We start from the raw sequence: 25,599 nt of genomic DNA on the forward strand, positions 1-25,599 counted from the left end.
AGCCTTTCCAGGGCTGGTTCTGGCTCCTTCCGGGGCTGTGGCAGCATCTCTGCTTCTGTCGTTCAGGCGCTCAGCACCAGAAGGTCCTTAGAAGGCAGAACAGAAAACCCAGTTAGGGGGTGGTGTGGCTCCTGGCTGCAGCCTCAACAGACAGTCGCCTGCCTTTGGTTCAGGCAAGTCACATTTCTGGGAAGTGGTAACTCTCAACAGTGGGGACAACTGGGGTTAAAGCATTCTGAGAATTGTCCTGGCCATGTCATTATCTTGCCCTGTTTAGGGGATCTTGGGCAAGACACTTCCCTTCCTGCCCCTCATTTCCTTCTTTTCCAAAACAAAAGAAGCAGGCCTGAGCCCCTCTCCGCATTCTTCCAAAATCCACTGTTCATAATTACAAATATCTACAACAAAATAAATAGTAAAAGTAGTAGACTTAGTCCACAGAACGAAATCAATACTCATGAGTCTGTACTGATATAAAAAATTGAGTAAATAGATAAATGCATTTTTTCCTTACAGCAGAATTCCAACTAATAAATGTAAAAGGAATTGCAGAAATAGAAAATCACCACTGGGCAAACACAATGGTAATAACTGTTGCAGGCAAGGACCATTAGTGAATGCCAAAATTAGTGGGGGAGAGTATGATGGGAAACAGGATATTTGCATAGGCTTAAAGTATCTCCCCATGAGATATTTATTAGTTACGAAGGGAAAAATAGTAACTTGTTGGAGAAACCTGGCAGGAACCACCTTAACCACAAGATCAAAGTGAACATCTCTCATAATCAGATTCTAACATCAGGTGCGCCATCGTGGCACACTGAGAAGGACAGAGCATCACTTCGGTGGAGTTCTTGCTGGAAATACATAATCCAAATTTAACCATGAGAAACTATCAGTCAAATCCAGATTGAGGGACATCCCACAAAATGGGCCAGACTCATCAGGAATGTCAAGATCATAAAATACAAGGAAAATTGAGGAACTGTCACAGACTGGAGGACACCAAGGGGCCATGACAACCAAAGGGAAAGTAGGATCCAGGATCCTGAACCAGACAAAGGACATTAGTGGGAAGCCTGATAGATGAGGCCTGTTGAGCAGTTAATTGCTTTGTATCAAGGTTAATTTCCTGGTTTTGATCATTGTGCTCTGGCTGTATCAGATGCTAACATTAGAGGAAGTTGAATGAAGAGTATTCTGGATCTCTCTGTACTATTATTGCAATTTTTTAAAGTCTAAAATTATTTCAAAATAAAAAGTTAAAATAAATGGCTAGACTCATATAATAATAAGAATAGGTACCATTTGCAGAGGGCTTTCAAGACCCTCTGAGTCTTTATTTTTCCTGAGTCTTTCTTTAAACCAGTGGTTCTCCACCTTTCAGACCCAACACCCCATTTTACATTTTATTATAAGTTCTTGTATTATTTCTTTTATTATTCTGAAACAAAATTCATACTTATACAGTCTACTTACACACATATTTTAAAAAAACAGTATATAAATTCACTCACTGGAATATAAAGAAGAAATAAAAATTAAGTCATTTATTATAAAATAAAACGTTTTTCGATAGGAAATACTGAAGCAGAGAATGATTATTCAGCAGAGTAAGATTCATCCCCACTAATTTAAAAAATCCCTTCAGGTTGAGGAGATTGGTTGCAATACAGCCCTGGTTGAGAACCACTGGTTTGAGCTGCCTCCATTATCTCAGTGCAAACCCTACATCTCTCTAGCTGGGTGACCTTGGGCAAGTGGCCTACCTTCTCTGATACTCAGGTCCTTCACCTGTGATGTGAGGGCAAACATCAGCCGGAGCTGTGGTAAGGCCCCAAGGCATATAAAACAGTGTAGGGGGCACTGCACATGCTCAGTAAATGGCAGAAACAGTGATGATGATGATGGTGATGATAAATTTATGCCAATCCTGGTCACATTTCCTAACCCTTTTTAAAAAGTCAGTAACAGTTAACACTAAAATGCTATATCTCTTTTAATCTCTCACCATAAACTCCACGACATGGGTAGTGTTGTTCCTCATTTTCAGATGAGGAAACTGAGGCCAGAGTGGTACTGAGGTCCTGCAGGTGCTCAAGAGAAGGGACCAGGGTGGGTACCCCTGGGGACTGTCCCAAAGCTTGCATCTGACCCTTGCCCACATTGCCCATCCAAGGTCACTGCCACCTCCCTTGACAGCTCCCCTAAGGTGGTGGGGGCCCACCCCCTGGACTGAGGCCCAAGCCTGATCTGAGTGTAAGGAGTTGGGTTCTCTGCACACGGCTGGTGGCTTTGCAAATAGATGCCACCTTTTGAAAAGAAAATTGTCAATCTGGAGCAAAAGCCCATTCATTCCAGTTCCAGGAGTATGTTCTAAGGAACTAAATCCAAGCCAGAAGCAGCTCTGGGTGCTAGGATGTTTACTACAGCCTTCTTTATTGCAATGACGACACTGATAATAATGGACGCTTCTAAAATGCTTACTACGTACCAGGGAAGTGCTGTATAAGGCACTTTACACACAGAATCTCCTTTTATCCTAAACACAGCCCTATATGTAGTTACTATGATTAGCCCCTTTTTACAGAGGAGGAACTGAGACTCAGAGAAGTTAAGTAGCTTGCCCAGTGTCACTCAGCTGGAAACTGGCAGAGTCAGGATTTGAACCTTGGCCATTGGGCTCCAGTGCCCTCACTCTTTAACTCCGACACTCTACTGATGGAGCCCCTGATCGAAGCCATGTTTGAAAATAAAACTCCAGGTAACCATAAGCTTGTTTTCTATGTCTGTGAGTCTGTTTCTGTTTCGTAAATTTGTGCCATATTTTTTTAGATTCCACATATAAGTGATGCCAGGGGGGAAAGGGGTGGGGGAGGGATAAATTAGGAGTTTGGAATTTGCAGATACTAACAACTATATATAAAACAGATAAACAACAAGTCCTACTGTTCAGCACAGGGAACTATATTCAATATCTTGTAATAACCTATAATGATAAAGAATATGAAAAAGAGAATTCCAGAAATATTAGAATGAAAACAGCAAAATGTTCTAAGTGGTCATTTCTGAGTTGCAAATAAATCTAGGAGGATAAACATGTGTTTGTTTAATCTTTTCTGTATTTTCCAAATTTCAAACACTCAGCATATGTGTTTTTTTGTAGTGGGAACAAAACTCCCTCTATTTGAATTTCAAGGCACCAGCCATGATTATAATTAGTGGTTATTTCAGGAATATTTACCCAAAGGCCCATCTCTCCCCACTGGCTGGGCGAGCTTTGCAAGGGCCAGGATCGTGCATGTTTTGTTCACTGACATGTCCCCTGTCCTTTGGATGTTTTCTGGCACAGAGTAGGTGCTCAATCAAAGTTTTTCCAATGAACTATGTCACACTTCCACTTTGGGCAGACCCCTTACTGCTCTGAGCCTCAGTATTCCCATCTGTGAGGTGGGGGCAATGATATCTGTCTTGAGGACTAAATGAGAGTGTGGTGTGAAAAGCTTCACTTAAGTCTCTTGAGCAGCTTTGTTTCATGTTCCCTGAGCCCCATCTTTTGAAGGAAGAGGCCCCTGTGGCTGTGGTCCCACTCTTCTCTTCCCTTGTCTTTCTCCTCCCCATGTCTGGGGCTGGCTAGGAAAGCAGAACTGAGATTCTATCTCCCCTTACCTCTAAGACGTCGATGTCTGCATTGCTGAAGTCGATGTTGAGGATTTTGGGGAGAGGGACGCCAGAGCCCAGCACGGCTGTGGGGAAAAAATGATCAGGTACAGTCAGTGTGGCCAAGAAGCATCAGCCTTCCAGGAAACCACCTGTATTTTCAGGAAGACTAACCATTTCTTTCATGCCTGGCAGTTCCTCCTGCCAGGAGCACACTCTCTCGCCCTGGCCCGCCCGCTGAGTTCTGAGCCTTGCCTGAGATTCTGGATGTCACCTCTGTGAGGCATCCTCCACCCTAGGCCAAGCAGCTCTGGGCTCCTGCCACTCTTCTTGAACAACTCCATTCCAGAAATCACAAAATATTAATTCTCTATCTCCACATCTGTCACCGCCACCAGATTGTGAGTTTCTTCAGGAAAAGACTGTGTCCCTATAGCCTTGGGCCGGGCACAGAAGAGGAGACAGAGGTTTGCAGAATGAGGGCATGGAAGGATGCATGGGGGCCTCAAGGTGACCGCCATGGGAGGTACTGTGGGGTTTAGATTGTCAGAGCCTAAGCGGAGCTGCTGATGAATATTCTAGAAAGAAAGAAGGAAGAGAGGAAACAAGAAAGGGAGGCAGAAAAGGGCAGGTGGGGAAACAGGATTGAGTCAGACTGAACAGACTTCCTGACTCCAGCAGGATTTTTCAGAAAGCTAAGGGCATTGTGAATCTACCCCCAGAGGAATATATTCAGCATTTCCCAAACTTGCTTGGCCCAGAACCCTTTTCTTAGAGTATCTTGTAAGATTAGTTTTCTATGAAACCCATTTTGGGAATCACGGATCTAATCCAATCTCTCACTTTTGAGAATGAACTGCATTATAGTGAGATTAAGGGCCTAGCTACCGAGGTCATACCACCTCTTAGTGGCCAAGCCAGGATGAGAGTCTCCAGCTCTTGGGCTCCAGGTCAGCCCAGCCCAGCTCCTGACATTGCCTTTTCCTGTCAGGGACTGAGCACGGGCTTGGTGACCAGCACTTTCTTGTGATTCAGATTCAGTCTCATCTGCTGATGGTTCCCAGAGTAAGGGTCTGTTTGACATCAAGAGCTCTCCAAGTAAACCCAGCTGACAGAGCTGATGCTGCCCCCTCTTCATCCTCTCTTGCAGGAAGCAGAAGTAGGGGAGAGAGAGGTTGGGGCTGAGGAGCATGAGGGCTGGGGACTGGGGTTTCCAATCTTAACAGGGTAACTGACAGGGCTGCTGTCCCAGCCTCCAGTGGCCCCGTAGTTCAACAAGTAGCCACAGAGAGGAGGCACCATGCTCAGTCTGTTCTGTTTATGAATTTGGGCAAGAAAACCCTCTAACTGACAATGCGACTGCCTAGGGGGCCGGTTCTGGCTTAGGAGGCTGGGGTTGTCGGTAAGAGCAACTTCAGCTTTATCTGTACTGATTGAACTTTTCACAATAATGTGTGCATGTGGTCCCTGTATAAGTAAAAAAAATACACAGTGAAAAATAAGTCAAGAATACAACCAGGTGAATATACTTAATGACACTGAACTGTGCACTTAAAAATGATTAAGAAGGTAAATTTTATGTTATGTGTGTTTTACCACAACTAAAAATGAGCATATAAAGAAATAAACCCAGAAATACTTTAAGCTGTATTTTAAAAAACAGAGAAAGAAGAGTTTAGAAGGAAATATACCCAGATGTTGCGATTATTGCCTCTGGGAGGTGATATTTTGTTTTCTAAACTGTCCTGGACTTTCTCAAATGTACACACATGTAATTTTCATATATAAGCAGAAGTTTTCATAGATAATCAGAAAAATCAGCCAAATAAGAGGGAGGTAAGGAATATAGCAAAAGCAGCAAATATGGAAGTTGATGGACTCAGGGCAACATTTGCATTCAGAGGCTGAAATAGATAAGCTTACAATGAAGTTCTCAGAAATGCTATTGAGGTGGGATGGCTGCACATCAGATATGTCCAACAAACCAGTAGCCGCCCAGTCTCCCAGCCATGTGTCCCCCGGGGAGGCCCAGGCACCTGCTCTCACCGTTCATCGCGGGCATGAATGCCAGATCGAAAATCTTCCCAACCAGCACCTCCATGAGGCCAACCTACAGAGGGAGGACAAGAGGCTTCGGTTGCTCAGATCCAAAAGGATCCTCGAGGCCCCGCCCTGCAGTCAGAGAGGAAGTGGCAAGGCTGCGCTGGGAGAATCTGGGAGCTGGCAGTCAGAGCCCCTGGACTCCGGAACCACGATGCTGGGAGCCTCAAGGCACACCTGGTCTGCCTGCTACCTGTACAGCTGTGGGGGCTGAGGCCCAGAGTGGGGCACAAGCTGGTCCAAGGCTCACGGTGAGGCAGGGACAGAGGGAGGCCCAGGTCCTTCCCAGAAGCAGGGGGTCTATGGTGGCTCCCTCTGACACCACAATGGCGACTTGGAAGGCCCTTGGGCCCTGGAGCCGACACTCCAGGTTCCCACCCCAGCTCAGCCTCCATGGGCCCCCACCACCTCCCACCCTGGAGTTGAGGGATTTGGGCCAAGTGATCTCCGTGTGGGCAGTCTGTCAAAATGGGACAGCATCACAGGCAGAGTAGAAGGAGCTGTGTGTCTGGACTCTGCCCCTCCCTCGGTTTGTGGGCCTCAGTTTTTCCATCTGAAAAATGAGGCCTGACAGCACTGATACAACCAGGGCTTTGGGATTCACAGACACCCAGGCCGCAGCCAGCCTCACGGGCATGCTATTCCCAGATCTCACTCTGGGGCCCGAGCATGGTGCTTACATCAAAATTGCCCACGTTTGAGGTTCTGAGGTTAAGGCTGGTCCTGCAGATAAAGAAAACAGCGCATTACAAGTAGTGATTGACTAAGAATCATAAATATTTCAATAAACCGTCAGAAGCCCCTCCACCAACATCCTCACGGAGGCCTCTGTCCATCTGGAGGAGTTAATTAAGAACAAAGCTGATCGCCACGTATGGAGCGCTGACCATGAACCAGATACAATGCCGCATACGCAAGGCTAACATCACAGCTGGGTGTCCTCGGCAAAGCACTTAACTCCCCCCGCCTCCATTCCCTCCTCTGCAGAGTGGGTGGCTGCAGGGACTAAATGAGAGAATTCAAGTAAAGCCCTCTGAATCCCGCCTGGTGCATGGTGAGTGCCACGCACATCTGAGCATCACCACGACCTCGCTTGACCCTTTGGCAACCCCGTGGAGGAGGAACCAGGGACTCCCCAGGGACTTGGCATCGCCCAGAGCTAGGGAGAGAGAGCCCGGGCTCACGTCCTGAGCTGGGCTCGCGTCCTGAGCCGTGCTTGTGGCCACTGGGCTATTCTGAGCAGTGAGGTCTGAGACCTGGGTTTGAGGTCTTGCTCTGCACTCTGAGGACCTCAGCCTCGCTGTGCCTGAATCTCACCTGCAAACCGACAGTCCTACCTGAGAGAGGCCGGATCAGGCTGGCCCACAGAGCAGAGAGCCATTGGAACCACTGATGTCCAACCGGAGATGAACAAATGAGGCTTCTCAGGGGAGAAGACTCTGGTGGAATGCTGGATTCCTTCCCCACTTCCACTCCCATCCCTCCGTTCCCCATGGTCACTCCATCTACAACACCCAAGCTCTCTCCTGCCCTTGGAAGTTTGCCTGCCTTGCTCTCACTGCTGGAAACCCCAGCTTTTCACGTGGCTGGCCTTTCTCCCCATCCAGGTCTCAGTGTCTGGCCTAAGAAATTCCCGAATGGCTTTGATCAGCATCACGTCATGAGGAACTCCCATTGTTGGGCTTGATAAGAATTTGTTGTAAGAAGAAAACCTAACAAGGATCTAGGCACATGCTGAACAATTTACACACAATCCCATCCATCTTGAGGTTGGAGTAATAGTAGCACTTAGACACAGGCCAATGTCAAGAATTAAATGAATTAAGACACACTGAAGGCTTAGCTCAATGCCTGGCACATAGAAAGCATCCAATAAATAATAGTTCTTATTATTTTAAGTCCAAAGAGGTAGAGACAATTATGACCATTTTCAGATGAAAAAACCAAATTTCAGAGAGACAAAGTCACTTGGCCTATGTCACACAGCCAGCTGGTGGTCACGTTAGGATTTGAACCCATACTGCTCGGCTCCAGAACCTGTGCTTGTAACCAACCATTCCTTGTAGCTCCAGGTCAGAGAGACCTGGGTTGTCTCAAAGCCCCTCTCTGTTACTGAGTTGTGGCCTTGAGTAAGTAAATCCACCTCTCTAACCCTAGTTTTCTCCTCTTTAAAATGGGAGACTAACAGCCCCAACACCACAAGGCTAAGCCAGGTAAGATATATGGGTACCCAGCGCAGAGCCTGGAACATCACCACCACACCATCATCATCATTATCCACGTGATTGTTGGCAGTGGGTCCATCTGAGAAGCACATGGCTCCAGCCCCAGCCCAGCTTGCGCCAGTGGCCCATTTTCCCCTTTGCAGCCCCTTGGCTCTACCACGACAGCCATGCCCGGAGACCTCCAAGCTGTCCCTGGTTGCCGGGTGAGCTGGCAGCAGACACAGCAGCACCCCAGAGGCCTTTCCGAGGAGAGGAGCCCGAGGGAGCAAAACCCCTTACTTGTCCAGCTTGGCGTCGATCATGAGCTTATCGTTCTCCACGGAAAACATGGCCAAGAGGTCTGTGTCCTGGAGGAAAGGGGAGGAGAATGAAACGTCACCGCTGTCGCACTCTGGCCATGGCTGGCTGAGCGCTCGCTGCGTGTCGGGCACTGGCTAGGTGCTTCGTCAACACTGACCACGAGAACAGTGGTTCCCTGGGGTTGGGGTCAGACCTTTTATAAATCAAGACCCCCAATAGTGTTCACCATGTAATGGGTTTTCCCCATCTCTGGAGGGAAGGAGTTGGCAATCGTAAGTTGTCTGCATTAACTGTTGTTCGCAAGTAGGTAACAGCAAGCAGGGAACATCACTCAGAAAGACAGCTGTCGCGAGAAGCTGATGGTTGGCAGGGGAGTGTTTACCAAGTTTCTCTGGGCTGTCTCAGAGCAGGTGGGAGTGGCCTGTAGCCTGGGAGACCTGCTTCAGATGAGCCATTGAAGATGGGATTGGGTATCATCACCGTCAATCATAACTGCCCTGCCCCACCAAGAAGGCACACAAGGTCTAGACTTGTCCTCCTCTCCAAGCAGAAGCCTTGTTGGAGGAGGATCCCTCTTTGCTTCCCTGCCCTCCCATCCCCCTCCCTGCAAATAAAATAAAACAAGTTGATCTTATGAAAAAAAAAAAAAAGACACTCCCAGCACATTCAGGTGATGTTATTAGCAGGTGACATCAGTGATGTTATTCATAATAACTGGGACGACGGAGAAAAAACAGGGGGTCTGGATGTATAGGGCAGGGACCTACACAAGCATGGGAAATCATCCTGCAGCAACCGCGTTTGAGCTGAGGCCTGAAGGATGTGTAGGATTTGGCCAGACGGAAAAGAGGGTGCGAGGGTGATGGAGGCAGTGGGAAGAGCATGAGCAGAAGTGCTGGGGCAGGAAGGAAGCTGGCAGAGGAACAGGGAGAAGGCCGGAGAGCGAGGAGTGAGAGGGCTTCTGCAGGCTGGAGTAGGGATGGGGCCAGAACAGGCAGGGCTAGTGGGCTGGAGAGGAGTCAGGGCTGTGTCCTGGGGGCAGAGGAGTCACAGCAGGGTTGTGAGCCAGATGAAATGTTTGGGCTATTGATGGAAAAAAAAATCTCTGCACAGCACGGACTAGTCAAAAAGGGACTGGATCAGGGGCAGCCCTCTCCACTCCCGGGTGAGAATCAGCCCTTTTAATCTCGTATCTGTCAATGCCACAATGCCCAGAGTGGACTCCACACATGCTTCAGGTGAGAACACCCACTTCCCAGAGAAGAGGTGGCTCATTTTGTCTCCGGCCCTGGGAGGAGAGATTAGGCAGATACAGCAGATGGGACAGAAGCCTAAGTGTCTGAGCCTAAAGATTTAACCATGGAACGGGAACTGGCACTCCGTACAACTTAACACACTCCTTCCACAAATATTTACTGAGCACCTACTATGTGCCGGATCCTGTGCTAAGCTCTGGGGATCCCTAAGGGAATAAGACACTTTGTGTCTCTGCCTAGTAAAGAACTAACAAACAAATGCATTTAATAATGTCACATTAAGGCTGTGAGCAAAGTAAAGCAAGGGAGGCAGAGGGAGAGGTGGAGGTATTTGAGAAAGGGGGTCTGGGAAGACCTCTCTGAGGAGGTGACATCTGAGCAGAGATCTAATGGAAGTGAGGGATGGGCCACGCAGATGTCTGGGGGAAGAGCATTCCAGGCAGAGGGAAGAGCATGGGCAAAGGCCTGGGTGGGACCATGCCTGGCATGTTGGGGGGACACCGAGGAGCTGAGAGGTGACCTCGGGATGCTTTGGAAGGATTTTGTGGACCACTGTTAGGGCATTGGCTTTTGTTTCGGGTTTGAGAGAGGAATAATGTGATTTTAAGAGGATTCCCTCTATAAAATAACTGGAAAACGTTGTGTTTGTCTCTTTCCCCTGCTAGGTACTAGGTACCAAGGACAAGAAAGCCAGAACCATCTGTCTTGTTTCCCTTTTCTCCAGCATCTTGTAGAAAACGTAACACATAGCAGATGCTCAATAAATCTTGCTGAACAAGTGACCACAGGCTACTTTGCCACACGCTATGATGTACAACCTGTGAGAATAACAGCAACACTTCTGGGCCCTCAGGGTATCTCAGGTGCTTCTCTGCATCTCATTGATGCCCTGGCGCCGTCCCCACGTGGTGCAGGAGAAAATCAAGCATAGAGAGGGGAGTGACTTACCCCAGATCACCCAGCTAAAAGTGCTAAAGACTGGTTTTGAACCAGATCATCTGGACCCCAAGCCAGATTCGTTGTCACGGTGGTAGGGCCCATGGGGATTTGAAGGAGTCTTCGGACTCCGAAAGACCTCGTGACAACACCCCTGACTCACCACATCGAGGAGGCAGATGGTGGTCTCGACGTCATTGGGCTGGGAGACCATGATCTCGGCAGTGGCAAACACCTTCACCAGCGCCTTGTCCTTCTGCAGCGTCACTGAAGGTGGGTTGGGCACCTGGATCCTGATAGTGAGGGGGCGGGACTCGGGATACTGCTGGAACACCTGTTGGGGGCAGCGGGCTGGGGTGAGTGGGGCCCTGGGTGGTGGGGTGGCTCAGGGAGTCTAAATACACAGCAAGGGGTCCCACATTCGATCCCTCCAGACCCAACTACCTTGCTTGAGTCCCAAGAACCACATGGAAAGCTTCCAATCACTGTGGGGTTTGGACCAGGGGCTGCCTTCTCCAAGCCTCTCACACAGGGTTATCGTGAGAATTCAATGTGATCATGTCAGCAAAAGCTTCAGACTCAATGCCTGACACGTGGAAATGCTCAAAACCTGGTACTTAGTGAGATGGGGTCCTGGGGTGGGGGTGGGGGCACTGGGCCCAGTGCTGGACATTCCTACTCTCATTGAATCATCATAACAACTCCATAGGGTATTTTCCCTTCATGTTACAGATGAGAAAACTGAGGCTCAGAGGGAAACCTGAAGCAAATTTTCCAAGGCCACCTGGAGAACTGAGAGTCTAGGCCAGGTCTGTGTGACTCTGAAGCCCAGGACCTCTCTCCCCTCCGGCTGAATTCGGAATGCCTCACAGTGAAGTGCAGAGCAAGGCATAGCTTGCCCACCCACCAGATCTCCTGGGGTCTCTGGAGACCCACAGTGGGGGTGGGGGGTGGGATCTGAGCCAGTTTGCTGCAAATTGATTCTCTCAAAGTAAATTTACTAAAGGGGCAATTCATCAAATGACCAGCTTCCCTTATTTGCTAAATAACGGATTTACCAAAAAAATTATTTTCAGGAACGCTCTTCTTGAATATATTAAATGAGCATAAATAAATGAGAAAAAACCCCACAAAATTACTTAAAAAAAAAACAATTTAAATGGAAACTTTTCCATATGAGGTGTGGGTCCTAGTCCTAAGAAGACCCTCTTCACTTTCTTGAACACCTTCAAGGTGAATCTGTTTTGGACAAGCTCTTGGTCTGTCAGCAAGCTCTTGGTGGATTCGCCTTTTGGCAAATTGGCTTTCAACAAATCAATGATTTTGTAGTTTGGCTTTGCACAAAAAGATTTTCAGGATACTTCCCCAAAGGGGCCTGCCTTCCCAACCACCTCCACCCCTACATGCAGAAACTCCAAGAATTAGTAACACTGCCTTCACAGGGACTCTGAGAGTTCACCGTGAATTCTGTCTCCACAGCAACAGGGGACCCAGGATGCTCATCCTAGCTCTGTTCAAACCTCTCCTGGTGACTCTGCCCCAACCTAGGTCTCCAGGAGACATCCCTCTGTGTCTCGCCTGCGTCCCCCTACGCAGACCCAGCCCCGTATGGAGGCCCCTGCTCTGGCTCAGCCGTGCTGCTGCCATGTTGGGTGATCTCTCTGAGCCTGTTTCCCCACCTGGAAACTGGGTTGCTGGTCCCTTCTGACTTCATGGATGAGGGGAGGACTAGAACCAAATGAAAGGGTGGATTCTTAAAAACTTTCATGAACCAAAAAGTTCAGTGCACATAAGAAGTGTTCCAATAACCATAAGTAAAACAAAAGGACAACCTACGGAATGGGAGAAAACTTTTGCAAATGAAACCGACAAAGGCTTGATCTCCAGAATAGATAAGCAGCTCATATGACTTAATAAGAAAAAAACAAACAACCCAATCCACAAATGGGCAGAAGACCTAAACAAGCAATTCTCCAAGGAAGACATACAAATGATCAACAGGCACATGAAAAAATGCTCAATATCACTAATTATCAGAGAAATGCAAATCAAAACTACAATGAGCTATCACCTCACACCAGTCAGAATGGCTATCATTCAAAATGACAAATGCTGGAGACGCTGTAGAGAAAAGGGAACCCTTCTATACTGCTGGTGGGAATGCAGTTTGGTGCAGCCACTGTGGAAAACAGTATGGAGATTCCTCAAAAGACTAGGAATAGACTTACCATATGACCCAGGAATCCCGCTCCTGGGCATATATCCAGAAGGAACCCTACTTCAAAATGACACCTGCACCCCAATGTTCATAGCAGCACTATTTACAATAGCCAAGACACGGAAACAATCTAAATGTCCATCAACAGGTGACTGGATAAAGAAGAGGTGGTATATTTATGCAATGGAATACTACTCAGCCATAAAAACCGACAACACAACGCCATTTGCAGCAACATGGATGTTGCTGGAGAATGTCATTCTAAGTGAAGTAAGCAAGAAAGAGAAAGAAAAATATCATATGAGATCACTCATATGCAGAATCTAAAAAAACATAAATACTAAACAGAAAAAGACTCATAGACATAGAATACAAACTTGTAGTTGCCAGGGGGATGGGGGGTGGGAAGGGACAGACTGGGATTTCAAAATGTAGAATAGATAAACAAGACTGTACTGTGTACCACAGGGAAATATATACAGGATCTTGTGGTGGCTCACAGCAAAAGAGAATGTGACGATGAATGTATGTATGTTCATGTATAACTGAAAAATTGTGCTCTACACTGGAATTTGACACAACATTGTAAAATGACTATAACTCAATTAAAAATGTTAAAAAAAAAAAGTAGTCCAATAAATAAAAGGTCCAGCTAATTGAGGATCCACCTGCCCCCCTGGAGCTGCCGCAGTTCACATTAGTAATTGTGCCCCGCCATTCACCTTTTAACCACATGAGGGCGATAGTGACCATTTGTTGAGTTTGGTCTCATTTCCCGCCTCCTTTGAACTCAACCCAGAACCAGACAGCACAGGTAGAAAGGAGATGAAAAATGTCTCACGTGGCTGTAAATTAAACCAGTCCTTTGCAGCTGTGTGATGCTTTCTACATAGGAAGCTCTTTGCTGCCATGTGTAACATAAAAGGCCTGGGAGCAGAGCTGGGACAAGAACTGGGATCAGAAAGGCCTTCGTTCCAACGATGTGTGGCCGCTAAGCCAGCAAGAGTGCAGTTGCTCTTTTTTTTTTTTAATTCAAGAATTTGTCGCTATTAACAAGAACAAAAATAGTTAACACTTCTTCAACACCTACCCTGGGCCTAGGTTCAAATCCTAGGTCCACAGCCACCCTGTGAGGTGAGCATGTTTGCCCCTGTTTCCCAGATGAGAAAACTGAGGCTCAGAGAGGTCACTTGCCTAAGGGAGTGAGGTTGGGATGTGCTGAGCTGGAATTCAAATTCTCATCTGTCTACTCCAAAAATATGGCTCTTTCCCTCTAGGCCTCCAGGTACCCACAGGTGCCCTGTGTCCGCATCTTTACATGCTTTATCACCTTCATCTCCTTCACCCTCCTGGATGAATGTGTGGAATAGGTATGAGCATCCTTTCTTAACAGAGGAGGAAACTAAAGTTCAGAGATGTTAAGATTCTTGCCTAAAGACACACAGCAAGGAAGTGGCCAGGCTGGGATTAGACCCGTGCAGGCCAGTCCCCTGCTAGAGCTCAGGTTCTCTCCACCTCAACCCTCTGTGTCCTCCTCTCACAGGGGCCTGGGATCCAAGCCTCTGTCACTGTACTCCCAAGGTGGGAGTCGGGGGTGGAGCACCCCACCTGAGTGCTGAGAGTCTTCCCTTCCCACCCAGATTCTGGGACAGCTAGAGGGAGTGTGAGGCTGAGGACAAGGGGAGGCATCAGCCTTCCGTACCTTGGGAATCAGGGCTCCCAGTGTGGACGTGGTGAGTGGAGGAAGCTCTTCAAACTGCAGGAAAAGAAGAAGGGTTATGTGAGTCCCTGAGGCTATGGAGACAGACAGGATTTTCTAACAGTGGTTTAACTCCTACACCCTCTCAGACAACCCCTGGGAGCATCTCCTCCTCCTTAAAGACTCCTAGGGAGGCCTTGCCTGTCTAACGGTTGCCACCACAGTAGCCATTTTGTGGTAAAGTGGACTGGCCAGCCACTTAAGCTTACCAGACAGGACTTTTAGAGCAGGAGGCAAGACCTGAGACCTTCTCCTCTAAAAATGTGATTCTTTATTAAGTCAAGGTGAGCATCAGCGTATCCATGTGCGTAACCCAGGGACCATTAAATGCATGACTCTGCTGTATACCTGGACTACCTGTACTAATATTTACCTAATTTCTTCTTTAAGTGACTTACTTTTTAAAATATCAAATACTAAAAAGTGGGAAGCCAGTACCACTTGGCAGAAAGAGATGGCAGCTGTAAAACCAAATGCAATAAGAACAAAACAATGACATGACATTCTGCATGGATATTGTTGTCTGGGGGGGTTGGGGTGTGGGTCTGTTCTCTCTGAGTTTAAGAAGATGCCTAAAAGTTTAAGAGAGGCTTACGATACACTGGCACCAAAAGGAGACTATGCTCCAGGTAGAATCAAGGTTGACATAATGTGTATGATTTTTTTGGAGAGCGTCTTGTTTTTATGAGATACACACTGAAGTTTATAGAGTGAAATGTCATGAAATCTCCAAAAACTCAAATTGTTCAAAAACAGATGAATGGATGGATAAGACAGGCGGTTAGGTGGATGGATGGATGGATGGACAGATGGATGAACAGATAGATATGATACAAATGCAGCAAAATAGTAACTGGTGAAACTAGGTGAATGATATTATGACATTAATTATACTCTTTTGCAACTTTTATGAAGGCTTGACAGTTTTTGAAAAATTTGGAGAGAAAATGACTCTGGAACATAGCTAACGGTGATATTTTATTCTTGTGCTCCTAATAATTACTTAGCATCAGTGTTTACCAAGTAAAAAGATTCGAAACATTTATTTTGAGATACAGATATATGGATTATATTATGCTTTTAAAAAAGGATTGGAATAAAATTATATTGAGTAAAATAGGGATCAACTTTTTGATGTCACGTAGTGGCATGTCTGTGAATCACCTACCACCCTCCCAGACAGCACACTTTGGTAAACGCTGACATAATCGATACCCTGAACTGGAGATAAGTATCTGCAGTTTTCGTGTTAGAGCCATTTCCCCAAGGCCATGGGAGCTAGGGAGGATCAACGGGGAGCAGCGTGCTGCCCGCCCAGCCCACCCCGCGGGCCTGACTCACCATGCCGTCGGTGATGTCAATATCCAGTGCCCTTTGCTTCTGCAGGAGAGTCAGCACTGAGCCCAGAAAGTTGGCAGAAATGGCCAGTTGGGAGTTGGTGTTGTCACCCATGGGGGGCAATTCTGGCATTTGCCTGGGGGCCACGGCTGGCCGCCCCAGGGGATAGTCAATGAGATCTCCTCCGGCCTCCCCAACCAGGGTCTGGGGAAGCAGAGAGGAAAGGGGTCACAGGGAGAGGTGCAGGGAGAAGAGTGGAGAAGGGAGGCTGAAGGCTGGGGTGAGGCCCTGCATCTGCCTCCAGGCAGGATTCCTTGGTTAAACCCACTGGGTCTTAGTGACTCTTTGGTTTGTGGCCCTCATAAATTCACTTTGTGATGGGATGGCATCTCTTGTAGTTCCCACGCAGTGACAACTTATAATTAAGCCACAACATAGCACCGTGTATTTGAAATACATGTATGACATAGAGTCTGCTCTGCTCAGCCCTGCTATAACCAGTTAGCAAGTTTTTCGCCAAGCAATACACACTGGAGCACCTACTCTTGAAAGACCAGACTACTCTCCATAGCCTACAAGGCATTATGGGGTCTGCCCTGGAACTTCTGCCCCTCAACACCCCGCCTTCTGCGGTGCAGCCCCCAGGACCTTGTCCATCCCTGCCCCCACCTCAGCACTCCCACCGTGGTGGCTTCCCACATGCTGTTCTCTCCCCCACACTCTTCTTTGTTACATCCCACTCATCTGGCTAGCCTCAGCTCAAGTGTCACCTCCACCAGGAAGCCCTCTGTGACCTCCCCAGGCCTGCTTTAGGCTCTGATGGCCTGGGAATCTCTTTCACAGCACTCATGAGCTCTAGTTGTACATTGGTTTAAACAGTTCTTGGATGGCCTGTCCCCTCCAATAGGCTGCCAGCTCCATCAGGCCAGAGCTCTTGTCATGTTCACTACTGCACCTCCAGCCCCAGCCCAGAGACTGGCTGGTAACTGATAAATATCTCATGAATAACTCTGTGTTTATGAATATACCAGGAGTGCGTAGATATGTGCGCACAGGTGTGTGTGTGCATGAGGGTTTGGGTGTGTACCCGTAGCTCTGTGTCTGATGGAGCAGGTGAGGAGACACTCACGTTCGTGCAGCCCAGGGGAGATATGTGTGCGTGTGCGTTCGTGCATAGTTAGGAGCCATTCAGCTGGCAGCCACCAGATGCCACCAGCTCACAAGAGCTGGTTCCAGGCATCTCTTCTCAACACCACGTTTAGTGAATCATGTTAGTAGCTTGAAATTGGCCATGGTGGGAGTCCTTATACCATGGAAATCAGCAAAACACTACAAATCAGGACTTTTAAAAATAAATCATGAAAAGCCCATTGTTAATGCTTACCAGCATGCAATTAGCCAGATTCATTTCTGCAGCAAACCCAAGCCTACAACAGCAGCTCTAGTAGCTAGAAGCCAGATTGCCTGGTTCAGATCCCAGGTTCACATTTATTAGCTGTGTGACCTTTGGCAAGTGGCTTACCCTCTCTGTGCCTCAATTTCCTCAATAAAAGTGCTTACCTCATACGATTAATCTACAGAAAGCACTGAGATATGCCCGGCATATAGTAAGCACTCGATAAGTGTTGGCTGCGATTGGATTTTCCAACATGACTCCTAGAAGGTCCTCATCTAATCAGGAAAGGGTCCTGTTCAAATGCTGCTTCCCAGGCACTCAGCAGCAGCCTGGGGGACTCTCACAGCTCTGCCCGTGAGGAGAGGGCCACGTCCCCAAGCCCCAAAGCCCAGGCACTCACATTGAGGTCCAGCTCCAGGAATTCCCCAGTCACAAGCGGGAGGCTGGAGAAGGTATACTGGACGCTTCCTAATATCCCCAGAGGAATCAGAGCTGCAGACAAAAGTGGAGGTCACAGGAAGGTCCCCTTCACCAACCCAGACGCCCTCTTTGTGCCCCGAGAAGGGTGGGGTGATGGGGCTCCAGTTCCAGACACCATGGAAAGAGTAAAAATTCTGGGTTCGAATCCCAGCTTTGCCTCTTCCTTGCTGTGTGATCTCAGTCAAGACACTGTGCCTCTCTGAATCTGTTTCCTCCTTTATAAAATAGGCTTAGTAGAACTCCTTAGACTGTACTGGGGGGCCAAAGAGATGGTGGATATTGATAAGCTTTGTAAACTGTGAAGTGCTGTACACCAGGGAAGAAGTCTTAGGGTTCTACAACAGGAGGCTTAACTGAATCTGGCATTTCCCTGACTGCTTATGAGGAACAACCCCACCTCCTGGACTATTCCTCTCTTGTTCCTGGACACAAAGGGAGAGAATTTTACCTGTCTGGGAAAGCCATCCTCAAACTACCTAGAGTCCCAGAGAAATAGGAGCACCATCCCAGAGGGCTGCCCTATACAGCTGTCGAGGCTGTGCACTGCACAACTCAGTGCCACCATTGTGCTGTGGTCTGCTTAAAAAGAGGTCCCTGGAATTATGGAGTGCACAACTGCACAACTACGTGGAGCAGGCTTGCCTCAGGGGATGTTCACTCAGAAATTTTGGATTAAGGGCTGGTGATGGAGCATGATTCTAGAGTCTCCATGGCGTCTGTTACTTGCCAATCTATTACTATTCACTCTCCAATTTCTCTGGGTGGTTGAAGCCAACTCCCCCATTTAGAGATGAGGCAACTGGGAAGAGTCTCTCCAAGTCCACATGCTGCCAGGGCAGAGCCAGGGCTTGAATCCAGCCTCCTGACTCCCAGTCCAGAGCCATAGTGCCCTGGGGTCCAAGAGGTCCCTCTGGGACTTGGGGGGATGTTTGGGGACAAGAGAAAAGGCCAGGTATCCCCCTCTCTCCTGGCATCAGTCACACAGCACTCCACCACACTGGGCTCTCCTCCCAGGCACTGCTGTGTCCCCAGTGACTTCTGCGGGCTGGGCCCAGATCAGGTGCTAGTAGACAGTGGCTGAATGAAGCAAGGCAAGAAGGACTTACAGTCCACGAGACCCAGCTGGTCGTTGACAAGACCCAGCACCACGTCCACAATGGGGCAGAGCTATAAAGGAGAGAGGTCACTGAGTTCCGGTGTTGTGCAGTAGTTGGGGAGGAGGATGTGCACAGTAACAATAGCCAATGTTTACTGACTGCATCCCTGTGCTTGGCACTGTCCTCCCCACAGCCCTATGGGGAAGGCTGTCTCACAATTCCCATTTTACAGATGGGAAAACTGAGACTCAGGGGGTGATATGAGATGTCACATAGCTTGGAAGTGCCGGAACTGGGATTCAAGCCCAGAACTGTGATTCTCAAGCTTCACCTCCTTGTCTCGCCCCCAGTCTGCCTCCCCACATTCTTCAGGGCCCTTCCCAGACTCCCCACAACATGTCCCAGCCCCCTGGCTCACTCCATCCCTCTGGGTCACCCGCATACCCCCAGGGATGGAGGCCAGTCTGTGGCCCCTCTGTCTCAGGAAAGTCTGTGCTCCCCACTCCCCATCCCAGGATGGGTTCTTACCAAGTCCGGGAGGACATTGGCCAGGACTCGGTTCACTAAGTTGTCCACGAGGTTGGGGAGGAGCCTGGGGAGAGAGGAATGGGACGAGGAGGCTCACCAAGCTTGTCTACACTCGGGGCCCTAGTCCAGGAACTGCTGGAACAGTGGGAGCCCTGGGGTGCTGGAAAATCATTCTGAAGGATAGAAGGGCAGTGTACATTGGCCCTAGACATGGCTGGACAGGCTACCCAGGCAAATTGCTTGGCTTTTCATTCATTCATTCACTCATTCATCTATTCATTCATTCAATCAACAAACAAGCAAATGCTCTTTGAGATCTCCAGAGGGCCAGGCCCAGGCTGGGGTGTTTCTGATTTTTAACTGCAAATGTCATTCCCTCCTGCACATCTGTCCCTCTAATGGGCTTCTGCTGCAGCTTTGCATAATCTTCCTGAAGGGAAAACAAGCACCTAGCACAGTATCTGGCGCAAAGTCAGTGCTCAGTAAATGTTTGTGGAAGGGAGGGAAGAAGAGATACTGGTCCACAAGGGAAAATGAGTTATTGGTGCTGAAAAGATTAGGAAATATGACCCATTCTACAGACAAGGAAACTGAGGTCCAGAGAAGTGACCCAGAGCAAGTTCTAAGTGCATCACCCAGCTCTAAACTGACACTCCTAACCAGCTAGTGAAGGAAGGAAAGAGATTATTGGTGCATAGACAAGACATATAAATGGGCGGACGGACAGACTTGTAATGCAGGTATTTGTTTCCCGAGGCTCTGTAGTGATGAGAATATGAGGGAAACATGGCTATCCTAACACAAAAGTATCACTGACAGCCTGACCCCTTGCAAATCGGTCCACCTCTGCCTTGTCTGTGCACCCCACCCCCACCCCCAGGATGTAGCTGACTGTCTCATGCTGTGCAAAGCAAAGAATTTCTTCAGATACAGTCCAAATTAGGTCATTTCTCCCAAGGTTACTATGCATTATGGTCTCCACTGTAAGTGGATTCACCTTAAGGGGCCCTGTCTTGGTTCTAATTCTCCTTGGATGAGAAGGCCTGTGAGAATGCACACGCATGTTTACCCAAGTGTGTGTGCACGTGCACATGTGTGTTGGGGGATAGTCTGAAGTTAATCTGTGTATATTCAGGGCACAGTCTGTTTCCTCCAGGGAAGTTATGCAACAGACACATTGGCTCACATGTAAAAGGACATATGTAAGAGGCTATTCATTGCAACCTCATTTGTTACAGCAGATTAGACAATGTTCACCAATAAGGGGATAGGGCAAATAAACGACTGTCCATCCAGACAGTGGAGTATTATGCAGCTGTGAAAAGGAAAACAAAAAGACACTCTGTGTTTCGTACAGAAAATTCTTCCAATAGATGAATGGTGAGAGAGAAGTGCAAAATGATGTTTATAGTATGTGCCCATTTGTGTTAAAATGAGGATGGGGAAAGAATCTACATTCCTCTTTGCTTCATTTGTGCAAAGATATCGGAAGGAGAATTGAGAAACCACCATGGTGAGCTCGATGGGATGGGGCGATGGGAGGCAGGGTGGGAAGGATCTGTGCCTTTTTATCATTTTATATTTTTGAACCATGTACTATCCGATAGATTTCCTCATGAAAATATGAATTAAGGACCTGTGAGGTTTCTGTATTTCTCTCCCCCTCCTCACCAGAACACCAGGAGCTGATTTCTCTGCCTCCGCCATCCTGGGGCAGAAACAAAGACTCAGAGAAGTCCACATGGATCAGAAATTTGGGTTTCTCATTGTACAGTGAATTTCTCTGATTCCTCAGTTTAGACGAGATGCGGGCTGGGGGGATTGGGCCAAGAAATTGGTAAGACAGGAGGGGAAGGAGTAGGGGCCTCAAAGCAGAACAAACATCTCTCAGGATGCGGGTCAGGGAGTGAAGAGAAAGGGACTTAGCTCTGAACTGCCCTGATGCGCCCACGTCTAGACCATCACCTGGACCTCCCTGGAGTGAGGGTGTGGACTTGGCCACTTTGTGGGGAGTGTGTAATAGAAAAAACTCACCACCTGACCAAGGTCATATTGAACAGAATCATTTGGGAAGTTTCCCTGGGAGTTGGGGCACAAATGGACACAAAACCCCATGAGGCATGTTTTCATAAACTCTTTAAATGTGCCAGATTCTTCACTAAGTATTTTACATTCATTATCTTAATTCCAAAGGGGAAGAAATTACCCCCATTTCACAGATAAAGAAAGTGGAGCTCACAGAGGGCGACAGAGTTGCCTGAAGTCACACAGCAAGGGACAGTGAAGCTGAAGAGATCTGAACCCCAGGCTGCTTCCAGATCTTCTGCTCTTAGCCACATGGTTTGCCCAAGACAGACCACTCCACCATCCCCAAAGGCATTCCCCCTGCTCACTGGTACTCACCCTCGCAGCAGCTTGACTTTGATGCCCCCGAGGAGCGTGTCACATCGCTCGATGACCAGCCGTGGGTAACCCGTGCGGTCCATGGTCAGCCGGACCTTCGCTGTGATGTTCACCTCCACTGCGATGTCCAGGAAGCCGATAAGACTGGAGGAGATCACGGGGCCAGGGAGGCAGTGAGTCAACCCCCAACCACTACCTCACCCCTTGGGCTTTGCCCTGGCTGTCCCTGCTATCTGCTGTGCTGCTTTCTCCTCTCCAGGGGTCCCAAACCAGAAGGTTTCCCCAGTCCCTCAAGTTATCTATAAATGAATCTATCTCCCCTTAGTCTACGAGAGCTTCAAAGGCTGGAAACAGGCCAATAAATGAACTCCATGTATAAATTCTGGTTTGCAAGGTGACCACCCAATCACCTAGCTTTGGAGATATGACCTCGTCCCATGGCGATAAACTGATGCAAAACTCCACCCTCTGAGGGCCTCTAATGAGCGCCAACCACGTGGCAGGCACTATTCAGGGAGGCTTTTGCTCACCTTCCCTCACTGTGGCCGCAGCCACCTTATCATGCTCATTGCAGGTGAAGACACTCAGGCTCAGTGACATTAGGGGACTGGCCCAAGGTCATGCAGATTAAAAGAGAGTCAGGATTCGAATCCAGGCTGTCCCCTGACTCTAGCCTTCCAGATCTTAACATCCACACAGGCTGCCTTCACTGCTGACTGCTCAGGAGATGACCTGAGTCCAAAGGTATAAGCCATGCGTGAGCTGGTGAAGCATTAGGTCTTTTAGTCCCCGCATTATGGACAAAGAGGGGAGATGACCTGCCCAAGATCTCCCAGCCAAGATGTGACCGGGATCCCCCAGGGCCAAGGGCACACACCTCTTCCCGTTGATGGCCACGCGGGTGTACAAGCTCACGTAGACGCCCACACCAGGCAGGAGGCGCACGGACACCCGAGGGAGGGTCAGCTCCACGATGCGCAGCCTGCGTGGTGGGGCGAGAGCGGTGAGAGTCAGCCACCACCACTGCCTGCCACCCCACTCTCCTGGGACCGCCCTCCCTACACCTGCCTCTTCTTTGCCCCATTCATTCCTCCTGACTCTAAAAAGACCTGTGGTTCTAAAAACACAGAGAAGTTAAAGGCAACAAAATGCCATGACCCTAAATTCCCACTGCCTGGAGACCCACTGTTTACAGTTCCATGTATTTCCTTTGAATTTTTTTTTTCACGTAAAGATGCTATTTCTTCTGCCTGTTCCTGCCCTTCTTTGCCCAGTTCCCTCCTACACATTCTTTAGATTTCAGCTCCAGGTCCTCTTCCTCCAGGAAGCCTCCTCTTATCTCCCCACTATACACATCCTCATTTCTCCATTATCTTCTTACCACTGTTGTAATTGTATGATTATTTCCAGGCTTCTTTGTCAAAGCCATATACCCCACCAGCCTGCAAGCTCTATGAGGACATGTCTTTTCTTGGCTAACCATGAGGTTGTGTCCCTAGTGCCAACATAGCGGCCCACACATAGTACGTGTTCTAAGTACTGAATCAAATAGTGAACCTGAGGAGGAGGCTGGGCATAATTGAAATTATAATAATGCATGTATGATTTTAAATCCTTGGGTTTTTTTCCTCCTAGACCATATTACTATGACCTTTCTAAAGATGAAAAAACTGAGACTCAGAGAGGAAAAGAATGGCCCAAAGTCATACACTAATATAAAAAGTTGAGCTGGGATTCAAATTCAGAACTGTTTATTGACCAGACCCCAAACCATACAACTTGGGATTCAAGATGTCCAGTCCTAGAGCCAAGCCCTAAAGTCTACGGAGTTCTGAAGACCCTCCCTTTTCCAAATACTGGCCTCTGGGGGTGATCTGTCCTGGCTGAAGGTGCTCAGGGAGCTTGACAGGGAGAGCCTGGCCCCTCCTTACCCCGTGATGCCCTGCACGGTGCTGAGGATGCCGCCCTCGCCGAGCACGCCCAGGACACCTCCTCCTCCGAGAAGTCCTCCGTCACCAAGGAGACCACCTCCGCCGAGCAGACCACCTTGGCCCGCTAGGATGCCATCAGCTGCCAGCATGCCCCCAGTGCCCAGCAAACCACCTGGGCCCAGTGCCCCAGTGGCTACACCGGGTGGGATCTCTCCTGGCTGCAGCTCCCCTCGGTGAAGTCTGCCCACGGTTGCCACACCTTCAGCTGACCTGTACCGCCTGTGGTCCCTGTGGCTGCCATATGCATTCTCAGCATGGCGGTAGTTGCTGTTTCGGAGGTCCCTGGTGCTTCCATCAGACTCAAGGATCTCCCCGTATCGGTATTTGCCCCCCAGCTGAGCGGTGTTGTCGTTAGCCTCAATGCGACCATACTTGTAATTACCACCAAGCTGCTTGCCATTGGTATACTTTGGGGGTGGTTCTCGGACATGGAAGTCATTGTAGGGAACGCCACCGACACCTCGGGAGATTTCAGCTCGTCTGTAGTCATCATAATGGTGCCGGCCGCCACCCAAAAGACCGCCACCCAAGAGACCACCACCACTGCCACCCAGCAACCCACCACCACTGCCACTCCCACCACCCAGCAGTCCCCCACCACTGCCGCCCAGGAGCCCGCCACCACTGCTGCTACCGCCACCCAGTAACCCTCCTCCAACTCCACCCAACAGATCACCACCACTCCCTCCGCCCCCACCACCAAGCAGGCCCCCCAGAAGACCACCTCCCCCGCCACCTCCACTTCCACTTCCACCAAGCAGACCCCCTAGGAGAGGCCCACCACCATCACCACCAGCTTTACCCAAGGGCACCTCTCTCATGGCCGAGCGGAGAGCATCACTTTGCTGCAGGGTGCCCGAGATGGCTGCAGAGAAGAAGAGGTGTCAGGCAGGGGCTCCTCCGCTCCAGCCCCCACTTCGGAGCATTGCTCAACTCTCTGGGCCCCACTTTCCCCTTCTGTAAAATGCCAAGGTCGAACAAGAAGGTTCCTCCAGACCAACCCAGCCGTGACGTCCTGGTGAGCTCATTAGCTGCTGGCCTTGATCTGCTAGCACTTTATCTGGGTTTCGACAGCATTCAGCCAAACCTGGGTGAATCTTTCTCAGAATCCTCCCTTCCAAGGGCTCCACACTTCACAGCTTAAAAAACCTACTTCCTCGTGCACTACCCTAGCTGATTTTTGGGAAACAGTCAAGGCCAGAATTATTGTCCCCATTTGATGGATAAAGAAATGGAAGCCTGTTACATTTAAGAAATAAGACATAATTTTTTATTCTCATGATTGCCTTGGACTGGAAGTAGGGCAGGAAATGTGTCCTCGTTTGCCAGATGAGGTCCCAAGAATTGGAGGCAGGATTAATGACAGCTCCCACTTTTGAGGGATTTCTGTGAACCAGGAACTGTGCTAAGTTTTCAAAAGATTATCTTATTTAATTCTGATATCAATCCTCTGAGATGGGGACCACAATTACACCCTCTTTGCAGATGAGAAAACTGAGACTCAGAGAACTCACGTCATAGACTTAAGGTCACACAGTCAGTATCTAAACCCCAGGAAGCCTGACTTTAGGACCCAAGCTCTTAATCACTACTTTCTACTGCCTCAAGCATAAAGTCCCCAATGTGGTGTCGGGCACATAGCAGGTGCTCAGGAAATAGTAACCAAAGAAACTAAGACCCAGACAGAAGTCAGCCATCCACCCTATGTAAAATCTACCAGTGAGGAAAAGAGTCCTTGGGAACTTCAGAGTTGGCTGGGCTTCCCTACCCCATGCCACCCCTCACCCCCGGCAGGGCTGGACTCACCATTGCTCAGCACATCCTTGGTAACCCTGAGGACAGTGTTTGTCTCTTGGCGGATGCCACACACCGCTGCCACGGACAGAGCAGCCACACACCATGCCGTCCACAT

The 25,599-nt window shown here is 48.7% G+C and overlaps 1 protein-coding gene across 1 annotated transcript; it reads right to left on the minus strand.

Moving 5' to 3' along the window:
- Nucleotides 1–62: 62 nt before the first annotated feature.
- BPIFB4 (BPI fold containing family B member 4) lies at nt 63–25,599 on the minus strand. Its single transcript, XM_010982494.3, has 16 exons — nt 25,494–25,599; nt 24,490–24,552; nt 23,628–24,147; nt 22,574–22,678; nt 21,697–21,840; nt 19,294–19,357; nt 18,775–18,835; nt 17,589–17,680; nt 15,796–15,996; nt 14,398–14,451; nt 10,641–10,811; nt 8,265–8,332; nt 6,441–6,483; nt 5,707–5,770; nt 3,670–3,746; nt 63–86 (listed from the first exon to the last, which is right to left on the minus strand). The coding sequence occupies exons 1-16, from the start codon at nt 25,597–25,599 to the stop codon at nt 63–65; spliced, it is 1,857 nt and encodes a 618-aa protein (XP_010980796.1).

Source organism: Camelus dromedarius, chromosome 18 (genome assembly GCF_036321535.1).
Source record: "Camelus dromedarius isolate mCamDro1 chromosome 18, mCamDro1.pat, whole genome shotgun sequence".
NCBI lineage: Eukaryota > Metazoa > Chordata > Mammalia > Artiodactyla > Camelidae > Camelus > Camelus dromedarius.

Excerpts from the sequence above, each read along its gene's own strand:
- BPIFB4 (XM_010982494.3), bottom strand. The coding sequence starts at position 25,599 with ATGTGGACGGCATGGTGTGTGGCTGCTCTGTCCGTGGCAGCGGTGTGT. Across the intron at positions 24,148-24,489 it reads CATGAGAGAGGTGCCCTTGG|GTGTCGGTGGCGTTCCCTAC; the intron begins GTAAAGCTGGTG and ends AAATCTCCCGAG. Across the intron at positions 6,484-8,264 it reads ATCGACGCCAAGCTGGACAA|GACCAGCCTTAACCTCAGAA; the intron begins GTAAGGGGTTTT and ends CTTTATCTGCAG.